This window comes from Atractosteus spatula, chromosome 1 (assembly GCF_055471065.1).
Source record: "Atractosteus spatula isolate fAtrSpa1 chromosome 1, fAtrSpa1.hap1, whole genome shotgun sequence".
Classification (NCBI taxonomy): Eukaryota; Metazoa; Chordata; class Actinopteri; order Semionotiformes; family Lepisosteidae; genus Atractosteus; species Atractosteus spatula.
This window is the reverse complement of record NC_142706.1, coordinates 23,444,050-23,462,246: the sequence shown is the minus strand read 5'-3', so window position 1 is coordinate 23,462,246 and position 18,197 is coordinate 23,444,050. Positions and strand designations below refer to the sequence as shown.

The 18,197-nt window shown below is 35.8% G+C and overlaps 1 protein-coding gene across 2 annotated transcripts in view; it reads right to left on the bottom strand.

Annotated features, from left to right (window-relative positions):
- gabra4 (gamma-aminobutyric acid type A receptor subunit alpha4) overlaps nt 1-18,197 on the bottom strand; it is a 70,220-nt gene that overhangs the window by 20,233 nt on the left and 31,790 nt on the right. For both annotated transcript variants that reach the window (XM_088915438.1, XM_088915447.1), the window contains one exon: nt 8,441-8,700. In XM_088915438.1, the coding sequence (XP_088771564.1) occupies nt 8,441-8,700 (260 nt within the window). The remainder of the gene's footprint in view (nt 1-8,440; nt 8,701-18,197) is intronic.

Here is an 18,197-nt window from a genome sequence, read left to right as displayed (position 1 = left end):
AATAATAATAATAATATTAATAATAATAATGTTCTTTAACATTTAAATGTCCTTAATTGAGTTCAATTAAAAGATTAAGAAGATTTAATCATTTCACTCTACTTGCCGAGAGGGTCATGGCACAGTTAATATTTTTAGGAAATGCTAATGACGGGGCACATAATTGCTGTATCCAGGTTGCTGCTTGACCTAATTTTTAATTAAGAAATAAATGGGTTATATTTATATTTTAAAAATATGTTTGACATATTTACATTTATCTAAGGGAGACTCTAAGGTCTAACTTGATTACCAGGTCTAACTTCATCACCCATGTAGTAGTTTCATTTCATATTTGCACAGTGCTGTAGAATCCTTTAGAATGAAGAGTACTAGATAAGTGCAAGGAAATATAAATAATAGTTATTATCTGTATTAGGATGAACATTTTAAAGTTTTATCAGCAGATTAGGTACGACAGTAAATTATCATTGTATTCTGCTTACTTCCACTTAATAATCAGTAATAATCTGTTGCTAACATGAGATATAAAAATCAAAAAGATAAGAAAAACAACTTGCCATAAGCCCACAGCAGCAATGTCAATTTCAACTTTAATCTTTTTCATCCATTTTATAACTGCTTCTTCCAATGCAGGGTTGCAGGGAAGCCGATGCCTATTCTGGCAAGCAACGGGTGCAAGGCAGGATACACTGTAGATGGGATGGCAGTCCATTACAGGGCAGACACGCAGACACAAACACAGTCACACACAAACTGACACCTAGGGACAATTCTACCAGAAGCAAATGAACCTACTTGTAGGTTTTCATGAAACGGGATTACAGAGAAAACCCAAGCGAACACATTGAGAACATACTGTACAAACTCTATGGAGATAGCACCTGAGGAATTGAACTGAGGGCCCCAGCGTTGTGAGGCAGAAATGCTAACAATTGCAGCACCCTACCAAATAATCTTTTCTTTTAATTTAAATCTTTTCAAGTTAATGCATTTCTGTGATTTTCCTAGTTTTCACAGGTTTCTTATCATGCAATATGTATAAATGCACTTTTATAACAAGTCCACATTGATATTATTATCAATTAAATGTATAGTTAATATTAGAAATATGACACGTTAATGCATAATTTACTATGTTAAACCAGTTGTTCAAGTTTAGAAGAGATGTTGCAGGAGTGGTACTTCCAATTAAAATATTTGTTTGATTTTAACAGATATGAATTCTGTATTGTATGTATGCTGCTGAAGGATTAAAAGCAAGAAACTGTTGTGAGTATATTATTTTGTTATTTTTTCTTGGGAGATGGTTCATGGGGTCAAAGTCTGTATCCTATAGGTTACAGTAAGACCATGAAAACATCCTGGTTAAATATTTAGGTTTCATATTCTTACTGCAGCATAAGCTATATTACTCTGACAGGAAACACTAAAATACTGTAATTGAATTTGCTGTTACATAAAAAGCTGCACAGAATATTGTAGTTGGAACTTTATAACAATTATCAGAAATTAAAACAATTTTATTATATCTTTGTTTTTTCTACAATGAGTAACACATCACTGGCAGACTGTGCTATCAAAATGTGTTCTCACAGGGATTTCACAGGGATGTCCACATCAGTTTGTGTCAGTAATACCTGAACTGATACCTGAACTCCACAAAGCATTTTTCAAAGCTGTGGAGGATACATTGGCTATGTTTATTTTTACCTTGGGACTGTGCCTTTATAATTCTGTTTTGAATTGGTTGTTCTCCAAAGAAAACACAAAAAGTACATGATGTGTATATTGTTTATATTGTATACTATATCTTTTACATATCATATGTGTCACGATCGCTAACCCCTCCTCTTAAGGGAGCTCCAGCCCTTCCTCGTTCCCTCCCATTGTCTGCACCTGTTCCCTATTCCCGTTCCCCCTTAAAAGCCAGACGCGGACCTCACTCCTGGTTCCTCATTGATTTCCACATCATGAGAGCCCGGGGTCTTGCTGCGTCTGGCTCCGTTATGCTTTTAACTTTCTGTTCCTAGTTCCTGGTTCCCCTCGCCGGTTCCGACCCGGTTCCTGTTCCCCCCCCCTCAGGATGGATCGCCTGGCTATGGACTTCAGCCCTTGTTTCTGATTTCCCGTTTGGATTTCCTACATGGATTGTTCGCCTGGATTCACTTCCCCTGGACACCTGCACTGCATGGAGACGCCCCCCGTCTCCAGACCCTTTTCCTGCATGACCATTTTTCCCCTTGTGTCTTCACTATTCTGGATCGTGTCGTCCGCATAGGGCCCGGAAAGAACTGTTCGTGACAATATGTGTATATACTATATAGAAGAAGTTATGTTTCTTTTCTTACATGACTTCATTCCTGAATATTTACTACCTTTGAAATCTTCAGAAAGATGTAAGGGTTTCAGTAAACTGTCATAGCTAGAATGCAGTTGATTTAGTCTTGCTGTGGAATCCACAAGAAAAATACATTTGATTTTTAGGACAGAAAAATGAAAAGAATCTCATTTGCTGACATCTAACACTATTTAAATACTCCTGTATTTAAATAGCCTGCCTTGTTAATAGGCTATGGTTTACTCCATTCAATGTCCTTTTCCAGTTTTCAGACTGAAAACCATCCTCAAAACATTTGTGTAAAATTATTTTTTTATTAAAAAAATATTTTCTATGTCTACAAGATATAAGCTTAGTTTTATTCTTCATCCATACATTTCTGTAAAATACCTTTCTGCACTCTGCACATTTGTGGCATATAATTTAAACTTTAATAAACAACAGTTCCATTCCAATATCTCCAATCATACAAAATATGATACAGCCTTATTTTAAATACATATATTTGAAGGAATTGGCAGAAGTTTATAAAATTTCCCACTCCTTAACAGTCACAACTGGCATTTGGTCATTTATACAGTTTATTTTTTGCCCATTTAGTTCTGTCTTTACTTTTCATTCTCCTGTTCAGCTTATCTTAATAACACCACAGAATATAAAGCATTAGCACCGGTGACACAAGACGCAAGGAGTAGTGGATGTTTCTTGTCTGATATGCCTGAATTACCCAAAATTCTCTTAATTCCCTTCATAGAAAGACATAAGATGCAAAATAGACACCTTCCCAAAAAATAAGAAATCACAGATAATGCATGCCCCCCAAACCCTCCCAGTATTTTATCAAACGCAGCTGTGCACCCTCACTGGGTTACAAATCCACCTAAACAATGAAGAGGAAAGGAAGATTCCTTGGAGACTATGGTCTGTAGGAATCCAATCCAGGGATAATGCTTAGAATTCCATAAACATTTTTATAGACATTTCAGAATTTTTGCCAGTCGAATACTCATGTTTGTCAGCGAACCTGAAGTCCAGGTGCCACAAAGCTACCACTAGATGGCGTTCAAATCAGGGGTGAAATGTTTGTAAAGGTTAGCTGGTGATTGCTTACAAGACAAATGCAATTGTTTTTCATATTAAAATCTATCTCTGTGTAGACAGGTGGCCAATTAGCACTGTATATTTTGAAATGTACAGATTGAGACACAGTGGTTGGTTCTTTTAGCAATAGAGAAAATCAATATAGAACAAATTCTGTACAATGGTAAACTGGACAGTAAATATTTATATAGTAGGACATTCACTGGAGTAGTTTAAGTGATACAGGATACAATAGCAGCTTCTCACTTACTGGTATTGGTAGATACAGAAATTGGTTGATACAGAAATTTTCAAAATGTCTGCCTTTTATTGTGAATAAAATAAAAATATTGGCTATCTTTGAGTGGAACCTTCATTTGAAATAGTTTGAAAGGAGTCTGTGAGTCATTATAAAGAGGGTCCTTAATTGAATAGATACCAACTTGAAACTACTTACACATGCTGATAAAAATACTTGTGCTTTTCCATAAACATGCATCTGTGGAACATAAAGGAGCACTTCAGAGCACTCTTATGAGTTTCAAAAAGATCTAGAATACAGTATTGTCATTGAGGGAGGAAAGTGTGTGAAAAGTTATATTTTGAACTAAGTAAAAGTTCTATTTTTTACTAAGTGGTAAAACCTGGTTTGTCTCAGAATGTATAATTATTGCAATAAAGAGTAATGTTCTGAGAGTTATTCTTGTTCAGAAAAAGTGTATTTTATCTCATTCCATCTCATCCCACAGATGTTCAATTGGATTGAGATCTGGTGACTGGGCAGACCTTTGCATTAAGCAGAATTCATTGTCATGTCCATGGTACGGTTCAAGGACAATCTTAGCCTCATGGTACAGGACATTATCCTACTGAAAAAAAAATTCATTTGCAGATTGATACACTGCTACCATGAAAGGATGGCCGATTGGCAATGATGTTCAGATATCCTGTGGCATTCAAACTTTGCTCCACTTTTATCACGGGGCTCAATGTGTGTGTCATGAAAACACACTGTAAACCATCATACCCCCACCACCAGCCTGTAAACACACAGCATGATGGATGCATGTGGTTTTTACCATAGCATTGTCCTCCCATCAGTCTAAAACAGCAGGTACTGGGATTCATTAGACCAGGCAATGTTTTTCCAATCCTCCAGTGCCTAGTGTTTTCAATCCTTAATCCACTGCAACTGTGGTTTCTTGTTTTTTTGCTGAAAGAATTGGAATTCTGTAAGGTCATTGGCTACCATACCCCATTCACGTCAAGGTGTGACGTGTTGTGCATTCTTTAATGGGTCTTTTGTGTGCCAATGTTGTACTTAACTGTCAGGTGATTAACTGTACAATATCTGTTGATTTCAGAATTTGTGTCCTCCCCTTTCATCAACGAGCTGTTTTCCACCACTGGCCTGCCATTGGCTAGATGTCTTTTGGGTGGTGGATAATTACAGATACACATGGGACACTGTTGAGCTTAAAAACCCCAGAAACATTGTAGTTATTGACACATTCAAACCAGTGCACCTGACAACTACTACCATACCATGTTCACTTAAATCTTTTTCTTGCCCATTATCCCTCACATACACAATCCATGTCTTAGTTGTCTCAAGCCTTAAAAATCCTTCTTTAACCTGTCTCCACCCTTTATCAACACTAATTGAAGTGGATTTAACAGGTGAAACAGTGAATTAAGGATTATGGTTTTCACCTGTGTTCACCTTGTCAGTCTATTTCAGGAAAAGAGCAGGTGTCCCTAATGTTTTGTACACTAAGTGTCTTGTTTCACAGTTGAATTAAAGAGGGCATTTTGATAGGCCTGACTAAGCAAAACCAAAGTGCTACTTAGGACACTGGAGTAATTGTCCTACACTTCCAAACAGCGTCATGGGATGTTTGAGATCTTTTAGATGATCAAGTGTTCAGGACTTTGATTTAGCATCTCATACAAATGATGTGGCTGTCTGGGCTTGGACATTTTGACCCAGAGAAAAGTGTGCCAATTACATCATTTATAGTAACAACTGATGTGGTGTGGAGTGGGAATTCGATTTTTCCAAAGGACTGTAAACACAATATTGAGTGCGAAGTAGTAAGAAATAAGGGAAAAGAGAAGAGAGAAATCACAATGTTTCGGCTGTGAAGCCTTCTTCAGGTATGAGGGATGTGGATGAAAAGTCATGCTCTCTTACTGTATTTTGCAACAACCATGTGTCAGTATCTATAGCTTCACATGCCAATGGGAAAGAGCCCAGCACCAGAATTGATCCAGGTATTTGAGGGTCAATTTTCAGCATGGAATAAACCTATTACTTGTTCCTTTACAGACTACGCATGCTGACGCAGCTACCCACCTGAACTATATTATATAAAGTTCACAAGTATTAGTGAACATCAATGGAGTCATTCAATCACTGATTGCACAGCCAGAAAGCTGAGTAATATATGAGTAATATGATCTCTGGATCCTTTAGACAGATTTTTGCTTAAATAAAATCAGTATAAAGAGCAGAGACTGGAGTTTTTTACAGTCCAATAAAAATTAAACTAATACTAATTTAAGTCTTCACAATAACTTGAACTTGAACTTTTTGGTGGTGTCAACTTTATACCTATATATTATATTATGAGCTTTCCAAAAGTTACAAACTTCTCCCTAATATTTAATATATTTTATAACAAATACCTTAAAAATACAGACCATGTCATACAACTACAAATTCTTTTTAAATTCTTACTGTACTTGACATTAATGGTCCTGCACTTGACACCATCAAGTATCTACTGTAATACAAATCTCATACGTCTGATTGTGGTCACTGATGTGTACTCAAAACACTTTTGTTGTAACACAGATATATAACAAAATGTTAATACCCTTTCACAGATATATAACAAAATGTTATTCTTTATGTATGTGTGTTATATAGATATCTAGCATATGTAGAATTTTAAGAACTACACATCAGTTATGAAAAGAATAATATTGAAACTGGGAGCAGGCACGTATACTTTTTGGTTTTGCTTTCAAACAATAAAAAGACTAGATAAAACAACATGAATGCTCTCATTCCTGACTTCTTTTAATACAACATTTAATATTTAAAGTGAATAGCTTCTAAAAACACTCTACCAACTGGATTTTCAGCAAGATTGAGCAAATGTAAATGTTTCACTTTTGAAATCAATGTTCTCAGCATGGATAATTATGCTGCAGGAGCAGCTCAGTGTTTTGAATGGTGTTCGTGAGTAAATCAACAAATCCTGACTGTATCAGTCAGAGAGTAAAGAATTTACAGTTGTGCCTTGAAGTTATCCCATTTTTTAGAAAACTTGTCTCTGAAATCAATGACCATTCACTCAGACCAAGAGGGATGAATGCAATGCTGTGACATACAGCCATTCAAAATGCACAGTAAAAGCCCATACTGTGCCAAATTATCTGCAGATTAGCATAGAATACCGCAGTACGTGATTGGCTGGCCAAAAAGACAGACAGGCGGCACTCGTGGTGCATTGGTTGTTAGTGAAACAATTGTTTCATTTAATCTCTTTAATGTGCATGTTTAATTCCACTTAATATTGAATATTTAATATCTAATTTTACAACTAAAGGGACATTTTGGTAGCTGAGCATAAAAAGAAGAGGAGCATAATGTGTCTGAAGGTCATAAACGATATCAATTTAGAAATATACTGTAAACATATTATGTAAGCTGTATATGGCTGGTATTGGTCATTTAAATAAAGAATACACACCAGTATTCCAATCTTCATAAACATTTTAAGTATCAAAGTCTTTCATTTTATGTGCTCCTTCTGACTATATTAAGTTTATTTATTATAAAAAAAAAGTTTTAACCTCCTTAAACATCTGTAAACATCATTCACCTGCGACTACTTAGAAACATTTTGCCTGCCTTTTTCAGCAAGAGCTTAAATTGTCAAGCAGTGCATTGGTGTAATGGCTTTGGTGTGTGACCCACATGCTGGAGGTCGAGGGTTTTATTTTTTTTTTACAATAACAGCAAGTGGTGTTCTTACCACGTATTCTTAGAAAAAGATAAAATGTTATAATTGTTAATGAAGTACAGTATATAAGCTTTATTATGTTAGATCAAGCACTTTAAAACCACAACCCAATGTAAGTTACCAAGTTAAAGTTTGATGCATAAATTACATATGCTTAATTTAAATATTTACAGTATGAAGAAGGTGGAAGGTTGTGTACTTTTGTTCAACTAAGCAATCTTGCTTTTATAAAATATACCTACTTTGTAATCAGTTTAATGTTTAACATGCTGTAATACACAGTTTAAAATTATTAAAAGTCTGAACAGTATACAATTTAAATTCTGTAATTGGCAAAAGATTGTCCCTCAGCATTGACCAGGAATCAAAACTGGGCTTTTTCTGCCTACAGCCCAAATGCTGCACATGAGAAATTAAGCTCAGCTCAGCTAAGCCCATCTCCAGGTGGTATTACAAGGTACTTTGTAGTACTTTGCAGTTAGTTGCGAATCGTCCACCGCGTTTTAGCACAGCATAAGTTGCGCATTTTGAATGGCTGGATCTGTACAGTAACATGTTAAGTAGGAAATATCAGTGAAGTACACACATGCCAAGCAGTTTTAATTAATCACATGGTGATCTTGTACTATATTGTTATCTGTAGTTATCTGTAGTTTCCAATACCGAATGTGGAGTAAAATAGAAACACATAATCAAAATCAGTTACAAGCAATAGCAAAAAAAACAGTTACTGTTGTATACATATACACTTAAATGTGGTAGAATTTTGAGCATATTATAATAAATAAGATCATAAACAGACAGAAGATTTTTAAAATTATACACATTTTAAATGCCTGTGACTACTAGTTTATCGATAGCAGTCTGCATAACCAATTAGATAAGTTATTTTCAAGAACAATTATATGTTTATAATATGCTGTAAGTAATCTTGAACTTAGCAGTAGCAGTTAACCGTTAACTAGCACACGATAGAGAGGCTTACCTGTAGCACTTCTTCAGTGTCATTTGCCTTCTTTATTGGAGTAGCTTTAGGTGCTGGTGGACATTTCATTTGCTTCTTTTTTGCTTTCTCCATTTGTGTATTTGTGAAGTAGTTCACAGCAGCAAACTCAATGAGAGCAGAGAACACAAAGGCAAAGCATACCGCTATGAACCAATCCATTGCTGTGGCATATGAAACTTTTGGTAAAGAATGCCTTGCACTTATGCTTAACGTTGTCATTGTCAGAACAGTTGTTATCCCTAAAGTAAGGGAAAGAAATATGTCATTTTCTTACAACAAAGGATCTATTAATTAAATTAATTTCAATATAACTGGCAGATCAGATCTAGGTCAACATAGTCCAAGAAAAAAACAAAGAGAATTTTAAAATTCAGTTGAAGATTATTTTGTGCTTTATTTGGAAAACAGTAGTGACAGAACCTGAAAACCTGAAAGAGATGTTAGTTCTGTAAATAGAACATATGACATTGAACAAAACTGTTCGTTGAAAAAACCTGGCATAAAAAGAATACTAGGATACTAGGACTACTATGTTGTTTCATCATACAGATTTTGTATACTATATAGACTGGGGTCCCTTTTGTTGTGCAGAATTGGCATTTATCACACACAAATCAAATTGTAAGGTATACATTGCATCATTATCAGCTGACTATCACACAAATATTGCACTATGCTGCTAGACTCAAACATATTGCAGGCTATTATGGCTCTCTAAAAATATTTTACAGGAAACATATCAGCAAACCAGCTGGAATCTGGTGACAACATTTATGAGATGAAAGTGACAGGCAAAGAACAACCAGGGGAACTACAGAAGTAACATCTGTGAGTAGGTGTATTAATTAAACCTGTAAATTTATGTTATCTTGTAAATCTATGTGCACTTGTAAATGCAAATTGTCACATTTAAAAGCAATACAATGATTCACAAAATCACAAAATACTTTTTTCTGACCAGTTTATAATGCCAAAGATAATAATGAGTGTCTGGTGTGGGGGGCGGAAACCACACCTGACGTGAATGAATAGGAGGTGTAGAAGTGGTTTAAAACTAGCCTGAATACTTTCTGTAAAAGAAGGGGAAAGATCCAGCAGGACAGTAGCAGATGTGAGATGCTACTAGTCAGGGTGATGTTAGAAGCTAGGAAACTCTGAATTCCTTGTCACTGAGTGCTGCTTATGATTTTTTTTATTTAATTTATTTAATGGAGTAATCTAAACAACACCACACTGTATAACTGCCAGCTGGCACATACTGCAGCTGTGTGCTGTTGTCAGATAAATTGGTACAGTTTTAAATGTCTATTAATCAGTTTAGTGCTACATGAATGAACAAAGAATGATTAGCCGCTGTAGTAACCCCATGAGGGGGTGGAGAAGGACTACAATTCCGGAGGGGATTGTGAGAGGAATAGCCTGTGAGGAAAAGAGTGAGAACGTCAGTCTGCAAGGAGACTGACAGAAGAAATGGAGCTTTATGAGATCATCGAAATATTTAGGCTGTATGAGTGAGTTGTGAATTAGTGTGTGTGGACAAGAGTGGGTTGTTTGGTAGAGGGACCCTGCCCCTGGCAATACATTGGTATCACGGAAGTGAGTGGGGTCTATAAAACTGCACCCTCTGAGAGGGTGCACAGTGAGGTGCGCTGGCAGCTGCGTAGATATAACACAGTGATGGCTGGTCATGATGTGAGGTGCGCTGGCAGCTGTGAGTTCACAACCTAAGGGCGTAAGAGTGAAATGCCAGAGGGGTTGTGAGTGTGTGTTAGAGAGGAACAGTGTGTTTATCTTGGCACGATGTGTAGTGCGGAAGAGACTTGGTGATGTAGGTAGTGTGTGTGTTTGTGTAACCCAACCTGGTGGCGTCAGGAGAGGATGTCAAGACTGGAGGCAAACCTGGGAGTCCGAGGCACTGGGGTTGTATATGAAACAGTGGCCTAATGGAGTAGGGGCAAGAGGCTCCGTGTTGGTGTCTGGGAGCAGGAGGTTTCTAGCAGTAAGGACAACAGGATGAACTTGGTGATCTTGAGATTTTGAAGGTAACGGGTAACGGAATGTGGAGTCATGTATCCTGTTACCCCGATGAGGGGGTCAGTGTGATCACCACTCTCGGATGAGAGTGCATGTAAGATAAAGAAAAGGAACCTAAAAGAACTTATAAGGGGCATGACAGGGGAGAATGGGAGCCTTACCATGCCCAATGCGGTGTCAACTACCCCCATGGCACCACGGTACATAAATGGATAGTCTAAAATCTTTATTTAGCCAAATGTTTGTTACTATACATTTTCAAAAAATCTACTACAGTATATGTTAAAGTAAATATGTAAATCTAGGTTAATGTTAGAAACAATTGTGTGAAAATAATATAGGCAAACAGAATGACTTTATAAGGGTGCTTAAACCTGGGTGAAGGAACTGTAACTATTGAAGTTTGGTGTAACAAATCTTTGTCTCCAAAACACAGTTCTCTGAATTGAGTAAACAACATATGCAGACCTTCAAAAATGGTGTTTAAACCTATAATCTGCATAATCTTGTGTGACATATGGGATCACAACAGCTAATTGTCAGAAAATCCAGATCCTTAAAGAAAAGGCTAATACAATAGAGAACAAACAAAAGGCACTCACAGGACTCCAAGAGATGAATGAACTAACAAAACTAACACTCAATGTGGTGTGCACCCTCAGAGAAACAATTTAGAGACAAAGTGAAAGAAGCAGGTCCCAGGTGACAAAGAAAATAATCTTTGGCAAGAATCCTAGAGTATTGCCAAAATACATTGCCAAAAACAAATTCCCTAGTCCAGGCCTAGGAGGTGTCCTGGAGGGACATGAAGGCCAGTACATCTATGAGAGAACAGTTTGCTGTCTCCCTGGAACTAAGGTGACAAATAAGATTCATAAAGTCAACAGATTCCTTTTGTAGCTTGTGCAGGTAATTGTCAGGATGCATTCTTTCCGGACCCTATGCAGACGACACAAGGTAAAGTGAGAAAACACGGGGAAAAAAGCATGTAGGATACGGGGATGAGAACAGGGGGAGCGTGTCCATGGAGTGCTGGTGGCCGGGGGAGGTGTGGCCAAGGCAAACGATCCAGGGATGAGTCAAACGGGAAATCCAAAACGGAAAAAGTCCCAGGGCAGGAGATCCATCCGAGAATGACGATTAAAATCCAGAACCGGGTCGGGACCGGCAAGGGGAACGGGAATGGGAACGGGAACAAGAACAGAAGCTAAAACCATAACGGAGCCAGGTGCATCCAGGTCCCGGGCTCGCATGATGCGGAAACCAATGCAGAGCCCGAATTAGCATCTGCGTCTGGCTGGAGCGCCCTTAAGAGGAGGGGTTGCGATCGTGACAGTAATGGCGCAGTTGTTGATGTCCATATAGACACAAATGAAATTGGAATAAACAGCACAATTTACATCCAGAATAAATTCATACAACCTGGCAATGAACTGGAGAACAGCACTAAATAATTGTTTACTTATACTTAGGAATTTTACCAGCAATGAAGCAAGGTGAACATGTAAGATTATAAATGGTCAATGCAACACATGGAGATGGACATGGTATACAAAAGAAGGCCTCATCTTTGAGAAACTAGAGAAAATCAACAAGGAGGTCACATGACGGACAAAGACCAAGGAGAAACAAAGGTAAAAACATAACAAATGATCAGGTAGTTAACTGTTTATACCTAAATGGTAGGAGTATCTGAAACAAATTAAATGAGATAAAAGCTACCACAGAAGATGGTGCCACGAAGGTTAGCATTTCTGCCCCGCAGCGCTGAAGTCCTAGGTTCATGGAAACCTACTAATCCTAAAGTGAATGAGACTCTGTACTGGAGAGACAATAAAAATAGAAGAGCTGGTAGTGTATTACTATATATCGAAAAGAGTATTTACTGATGCAGCCATCTACAATGCACGACGTATACCGAGGAGTAGTAGACTCCGACTTAGGAAACTCTGAATTCCTTGTCACTGAGTGCTGCTTATGATTTTTTTTATTTAATTTATTTAATGGAGTAATCTAAACAACACCACACTGTATAACTGCCAGCTGGCACATACTGCAGCTGTGTGCTGTTGTCAGATAAATTGGTACAGTTTTAAATGTCTATTAATCAGTTTAGTGCTTTCCTGCACTAATCATACGGTACAGTACGCATTCTACCAATAATTTCATTAAATGCAATAATTACTTTGTTGAGACAGGATTTGTTAACACATTGCTACCACAACTCCAAATGAGATATGTTACAATATTGTATAATGATAACAGAATTATTGGATATTTTAATTGCATACAGTATATCGTATTCGATATTTTGTATACATAGTAATTAGAAAACAGATATTTTTGTTTCAGATATTAATAATAAAAATATACATTGTGGCTTTAAAACATATTGTATTTAAAAAAGCAAATAAACATGCAAAAAGAAGCCCAGCTTAAAATAAAGGTTTTTAGCAGTGATTAGAGTTACTTGGTCTCATACTATACAGTAAGTTGCATGGTAGCCGATACAAGTCTGCACTATATGTAGATCAAAATTTTGAACTTGTTAACATTTTAATTTACTGTTATATTGTTGAGGTACAGTATGCACCATTCAAAATATTTTAATATCATTTTCACTTGCAAACCAGTGATGTAAATAATTGCATCTAGATTAAGACAGTCTGCAAGGACAACATTAATAAATGTAGTTGATGTACAGTATGATATCTGTGGATTATTCGTGGAATTCTTTAACGTGTGGAACATCTTGACATAGTTTTTTTCTCCATGTATTTGGCTCATGCACCAAATTAAAAACAACAATATGTGTTTTGTTTGGTAAGGGAATTACTTCCTGTTTTGTTTTAAAAAGGCCCTTGACAAATAAAAGAAAAATATTTTATTTTGTAAAATAAATGCCACACACAAAATCTAAAAGTATTCTGTATATTTGTATAACACCTTGTTATTTAGCATTCCTTGGTTAACCACTTTCACCATTTTTGTTAAAAGCAGAAAAGACATGGCTTCACAAATGTATTTTATTTTTGATGTGAAACTGCAGAAACATGTAGATAGGTTGTTGCCTAAACTTTAAACATTGAACAGAATGCATTTATAATATCGCAGCAGTAAAATGTGGTTTTACTGTTGGTTTATAATCATTCTATATTTAAGCATAAAAATACAAAAAGCTTTCAGCCTATGCTTAATACCAACATTTGAATTTAGTGTTACACAGCAAACGGCAATAAACGTTAGATGTGAAGGAAGAAGAAACTGACAGTATTTTATTTCTGTATAGGTTTGGACAGCCATGAATTTAATAAAATACAGGAATGCAACAATTCAAAAACAATTCTATGACACCCCACAAGTTGCTGCCGTAACTAATTGAGTAATGGATTTATGAAGAGTCCCATTAGTGGCGATACTGTTAGAAGCAGTATCATAATATACAATAGTATGATTTCAAATTTGTAGAAAAAGCATTCAGTGCAGCTTAATTGATAAACCAAATTGTGTTATTTGCCACTATTATGATTAAAACATTTTTTGTAACTCTGTTACAGGCATACTGTACAGCACACAAGTTAGAAATGTTTTGGTCACTAAACAACAATTCATGGATATACTGTACAGCACTTCATTCTGTACATCCCTTGATCCATTTTTATTTTAAGTTTGTTTTATCTAAAGTGAAACCTAGATGAAACATATTGTAATGTCCCTGGAGGTCTGGTCATTGAAGGATGATCTAGCCACTGAGAATGGACTCAGGATAATGCAGCAATTTGTGGCGTACTACATGCCTCAGTGCAATGTACCATGCCACAGTTTTTTTTAATATTCTGTTGTCAGACTGCACTATTTTGTACAACCACCAGGTGGCACAGTGAATGCTTAATGTGGCGTGAGGAAGCATTATGACTGTCACCAGAAAACTGCTGGTTTTGAATCTCAAACTGTGTATTATGGTATGTTAAATATTAAATTAATGTAAAAAGAAAGTAGGGTTATTTGACAAAACAATTACTCAGTTGGATATATAAAAAAATAGTTATAGGTTAAAAAAAATATTATAAAAAATTATTATAGGTTGTTGTAAATGCAATGTTTATATCTGCATTGAGAAAATCTGTTTTGTCTTAATGCAAATTTAATCAATGAGTAATCAGGAAACAATTTCACTTTAAATTTTGATTATAAAAATATATCTCACACATTATGTACTGTAGTGGCTTTAAAACCATATGGTATCATACTGTACTTACTGTGTTTACCATATATTTATATACTGATTATATAATTCTGAAGTTCATTACTGCACAGTACCATATAATGTACAATACTGTGTAGTCCAAAGACTTACTGGGAGGTTGTTTCTGAAAAAAGTGGCTCTGGAGTGAATATGTATAATAATTTGGGATTAATTATTATAAGTGATGGTTTTATGATTAAGGATTTCTTCATGGAAGGTAAACAATGGAGGGAAGAAGGGTTATTTTTACAATTGCCAGTAAGTAGAGAACAGATTATCAATATGTTGAAACTGTACCATAATGGAGAAGACAGATGTGTTACACTTTTAAGAGAGCCAGTTACTCACTCTGTTGTTTATTATTAATCTACACTGTCTAGATGCTGATTTTCTTGTTATGTGAAAATTTTCAGACCAAAGCGCTCACTATTAACTCCGAGGTCTAGACTGATTTGACTTTCTATTCACCTAATTTAGCTGAAATGTAAAAAGAAGACATAGTTAAATTTATTGGAAGGCACTGTTTTATTATCAGACACTACGACTCAAACTTGTGTCATAGAGAGATATAGACGTGGGTAATGCCACCCTAATTAAACAATATGCTTATCGCGTAAATCCTGCTGAACTAGTGGGGTTGCAGAAGGAGGTACTGTAGATTATTTGCTGGAGCAAGGTTTAGTTCAAAGAAGTAATAGTCTGTGGAGTTCCCCTTGTTTATTGATACCAAAACTTGATGGGACATTATGGTTGTGTACAAATTACAAAAAAGTGAACACTGAAACTCCACCAGACATCGTAAGTATTGTATAACCATAATCAAGGACTGATGCGCTGTTTTCTTATGTTATAGAGCTAATCCCTGGAAATTAGATACAAGAAGGCCATAAAATTTGTATATAAAATTAAATGCTTTATACTCATACTCAATTGTGATTTCTGTTTAAAGGCATCTTTGTTTCTGTGATACCTCGAGATTTTCGGTATGTTGGTATGTTGGTCAGGGGGTTCATTCATGTTATTACTTAATATTCATAATATTGTGAATATAGTTTACAAATTATTTTATTGTTAGAGAGTGCTTACTATGTCCACTGAACAGTCTGTTAAAAGACTCAGGTCAGAGCTGGAACAGAACCCGGACCCTTTTGCATGATAGTGGAATCCTACCACTGAGCCACCAAGAGCATGCATACACAGCTTTTAAAATTATTATTTATTATAAAATGACTGATGTTTTTCTGGAATAGAAGTCCTGAAATACTTATAAAATGATGCAGCCAAAAAGTCAGCTGGGAGAGGTAAATTGGGTTGCAATTAAGTGGTCAACAGCATGAGATGATAGGTGAGTCTGGGGAAAAAATAGATATTTCCTTATTTCACCCTGGATTAACCTTGTACTTGCTTCTTTGCAGGCAACACACATAAGATGGAAGTTAAATTTGGTAATGTATCTGATAATACATTTTATGAAAAAATATATATTACATTGAATTTTTCAATACATTACATGAACCGTATGCCTGCATATTTTTTACTGTGGATGATAACCACTTTTATTCAGCGTTGTATGGAAGCAAACACAAGACATTTTATAGTCCATTAGACAATTTAGTAAAAACCAAATAATTAGATTTCTGATTTAATACCTGATAAGCTGTATGACTGCAATTAAGCAGCATTTAATCACTATACTCTTTCAATTGTACATACAGTACTATCTAAATAGCACATATAGAATAAATCAGAACTGAATTGTAATTGGCCATATGGAAGGAACATTGAAAGCTCCATCTAAATCACATGTAATCTAAACATTACACAATGAAATAATAATCAATAAGTTATGAATTGTAACAAAATAAATAAATGAGTACATTTTTAAACTGTTAATCTTTTTTTATTTTTACACTTATAAGTGTATAGCAATATGTTATAAATCAAACACAAACTTTTTGGATATTTGGAAAAACACTAACACTAGAGTGGAGCAGTGACACTAAGGATCTGCACCTTTGGCTGGAAGGTTGCTGGTTCAAATCCCATGGCCAACAGAAGAATCCTACTCTGTTGGGCCCCTGAGCAAGGCCCTCAACCCCAGCTGCTCCAGGGGTGCCATATAAATGGCTGACCCCTGTGCTCTGACCCCAAGCTTCTTTCTCCCCAAATGTGTGTCTCAGGGAGAGCAAGCTGGGATATGTGAAAAGACAAATTCCTAATGCCAAATTGTATATGGCTAATAAAGTGATCTTAAAAGGGCCACCTCAGAATCTTTTTTCTCAACAGAAATCTCAGGACAAACGGCATACTATTATATAGGGGATTTTGAACGGGAATTGAGTACAGTATTATACTGTATTTCATTGATTATCAAGAAAGAAGTGGAAAGAATTGTAAAACCTTCAAATGTTTCAAATGGTCTTTTAAGACGCCAAAGAATATGAGCATGGAAATGTATCAAAAACTATTGTCAAGATGCCATTCAGAGTTCGTGATGCCTTGTGTTTGTTCGTTGCTGAGATGGGCTCTGGCTCCCATGTGATTCTGTAAAAAGATCTGTAAATCTGTAAGATCTATAAATCAACATGTGATTTTGCTTTTTGCATCATTAATTGTTAAGTTGAATAGATATGACAGATCTCAACAGACAACCGGAGCAAGGCATGATACACCCTGCATGGGACACAAACACATAATGGGCCCCAATGACCAGTGTGTGATTGTGCTATATGTGGTACAACAAAATATGATTGACCTTATAAAATTGAAGTTGATATATTTGGTGCCTCCTTTCCACAGAAAAGTACAAAGAGAACTGCAGATCTCTTTGTGGTAAATCTCTTACTGTACTTAAAATGTAAAATTGCAATAAAAGCTTCTGTATTGGCCTATTACAATATATCTATTATAATAAATCAAAAAAGTTATACCTGGCAAGTCAGTGTATCTAAAGGTTTTCAATATTTCTAGTACCAGCATCTATCTATAATGGAAATTAATATTGATTAACTCTTAATTTCACAGTTGTAATCAGGAAAGAACCATTTAAAGAGTTCTAATTCCACCTCTTTCATATACAGTACAAAGTGTGAAACCATAATATCTAATTATTTTCATTCCCATTGTTTATTCAGAACAATTGTAGGCTCTTACAGCACACCATAAACCTGAAAGGTCTTGCTTATATGACATCTATCTGTCCCTTTTGTTTCTTGCATTGGTCATTTGTGAAATATTGTGTAGGTTTGAATTAATGGGAGTGGTGTGTGATAACAACTTAATAGCTCTGGAATAGTCAACATTCGATTTTCATTCTACAAGAATGTTGTTTTGATTTAGTGTTTAAACATTGCATTTTTAGTTCTGTTTACCCAAATTTTCACATGGCATTCACACTTTCTTTTTCAAATGGCTATGCACAGTATAATTTTACTCTGGGGGAAAACCTAATTTTCC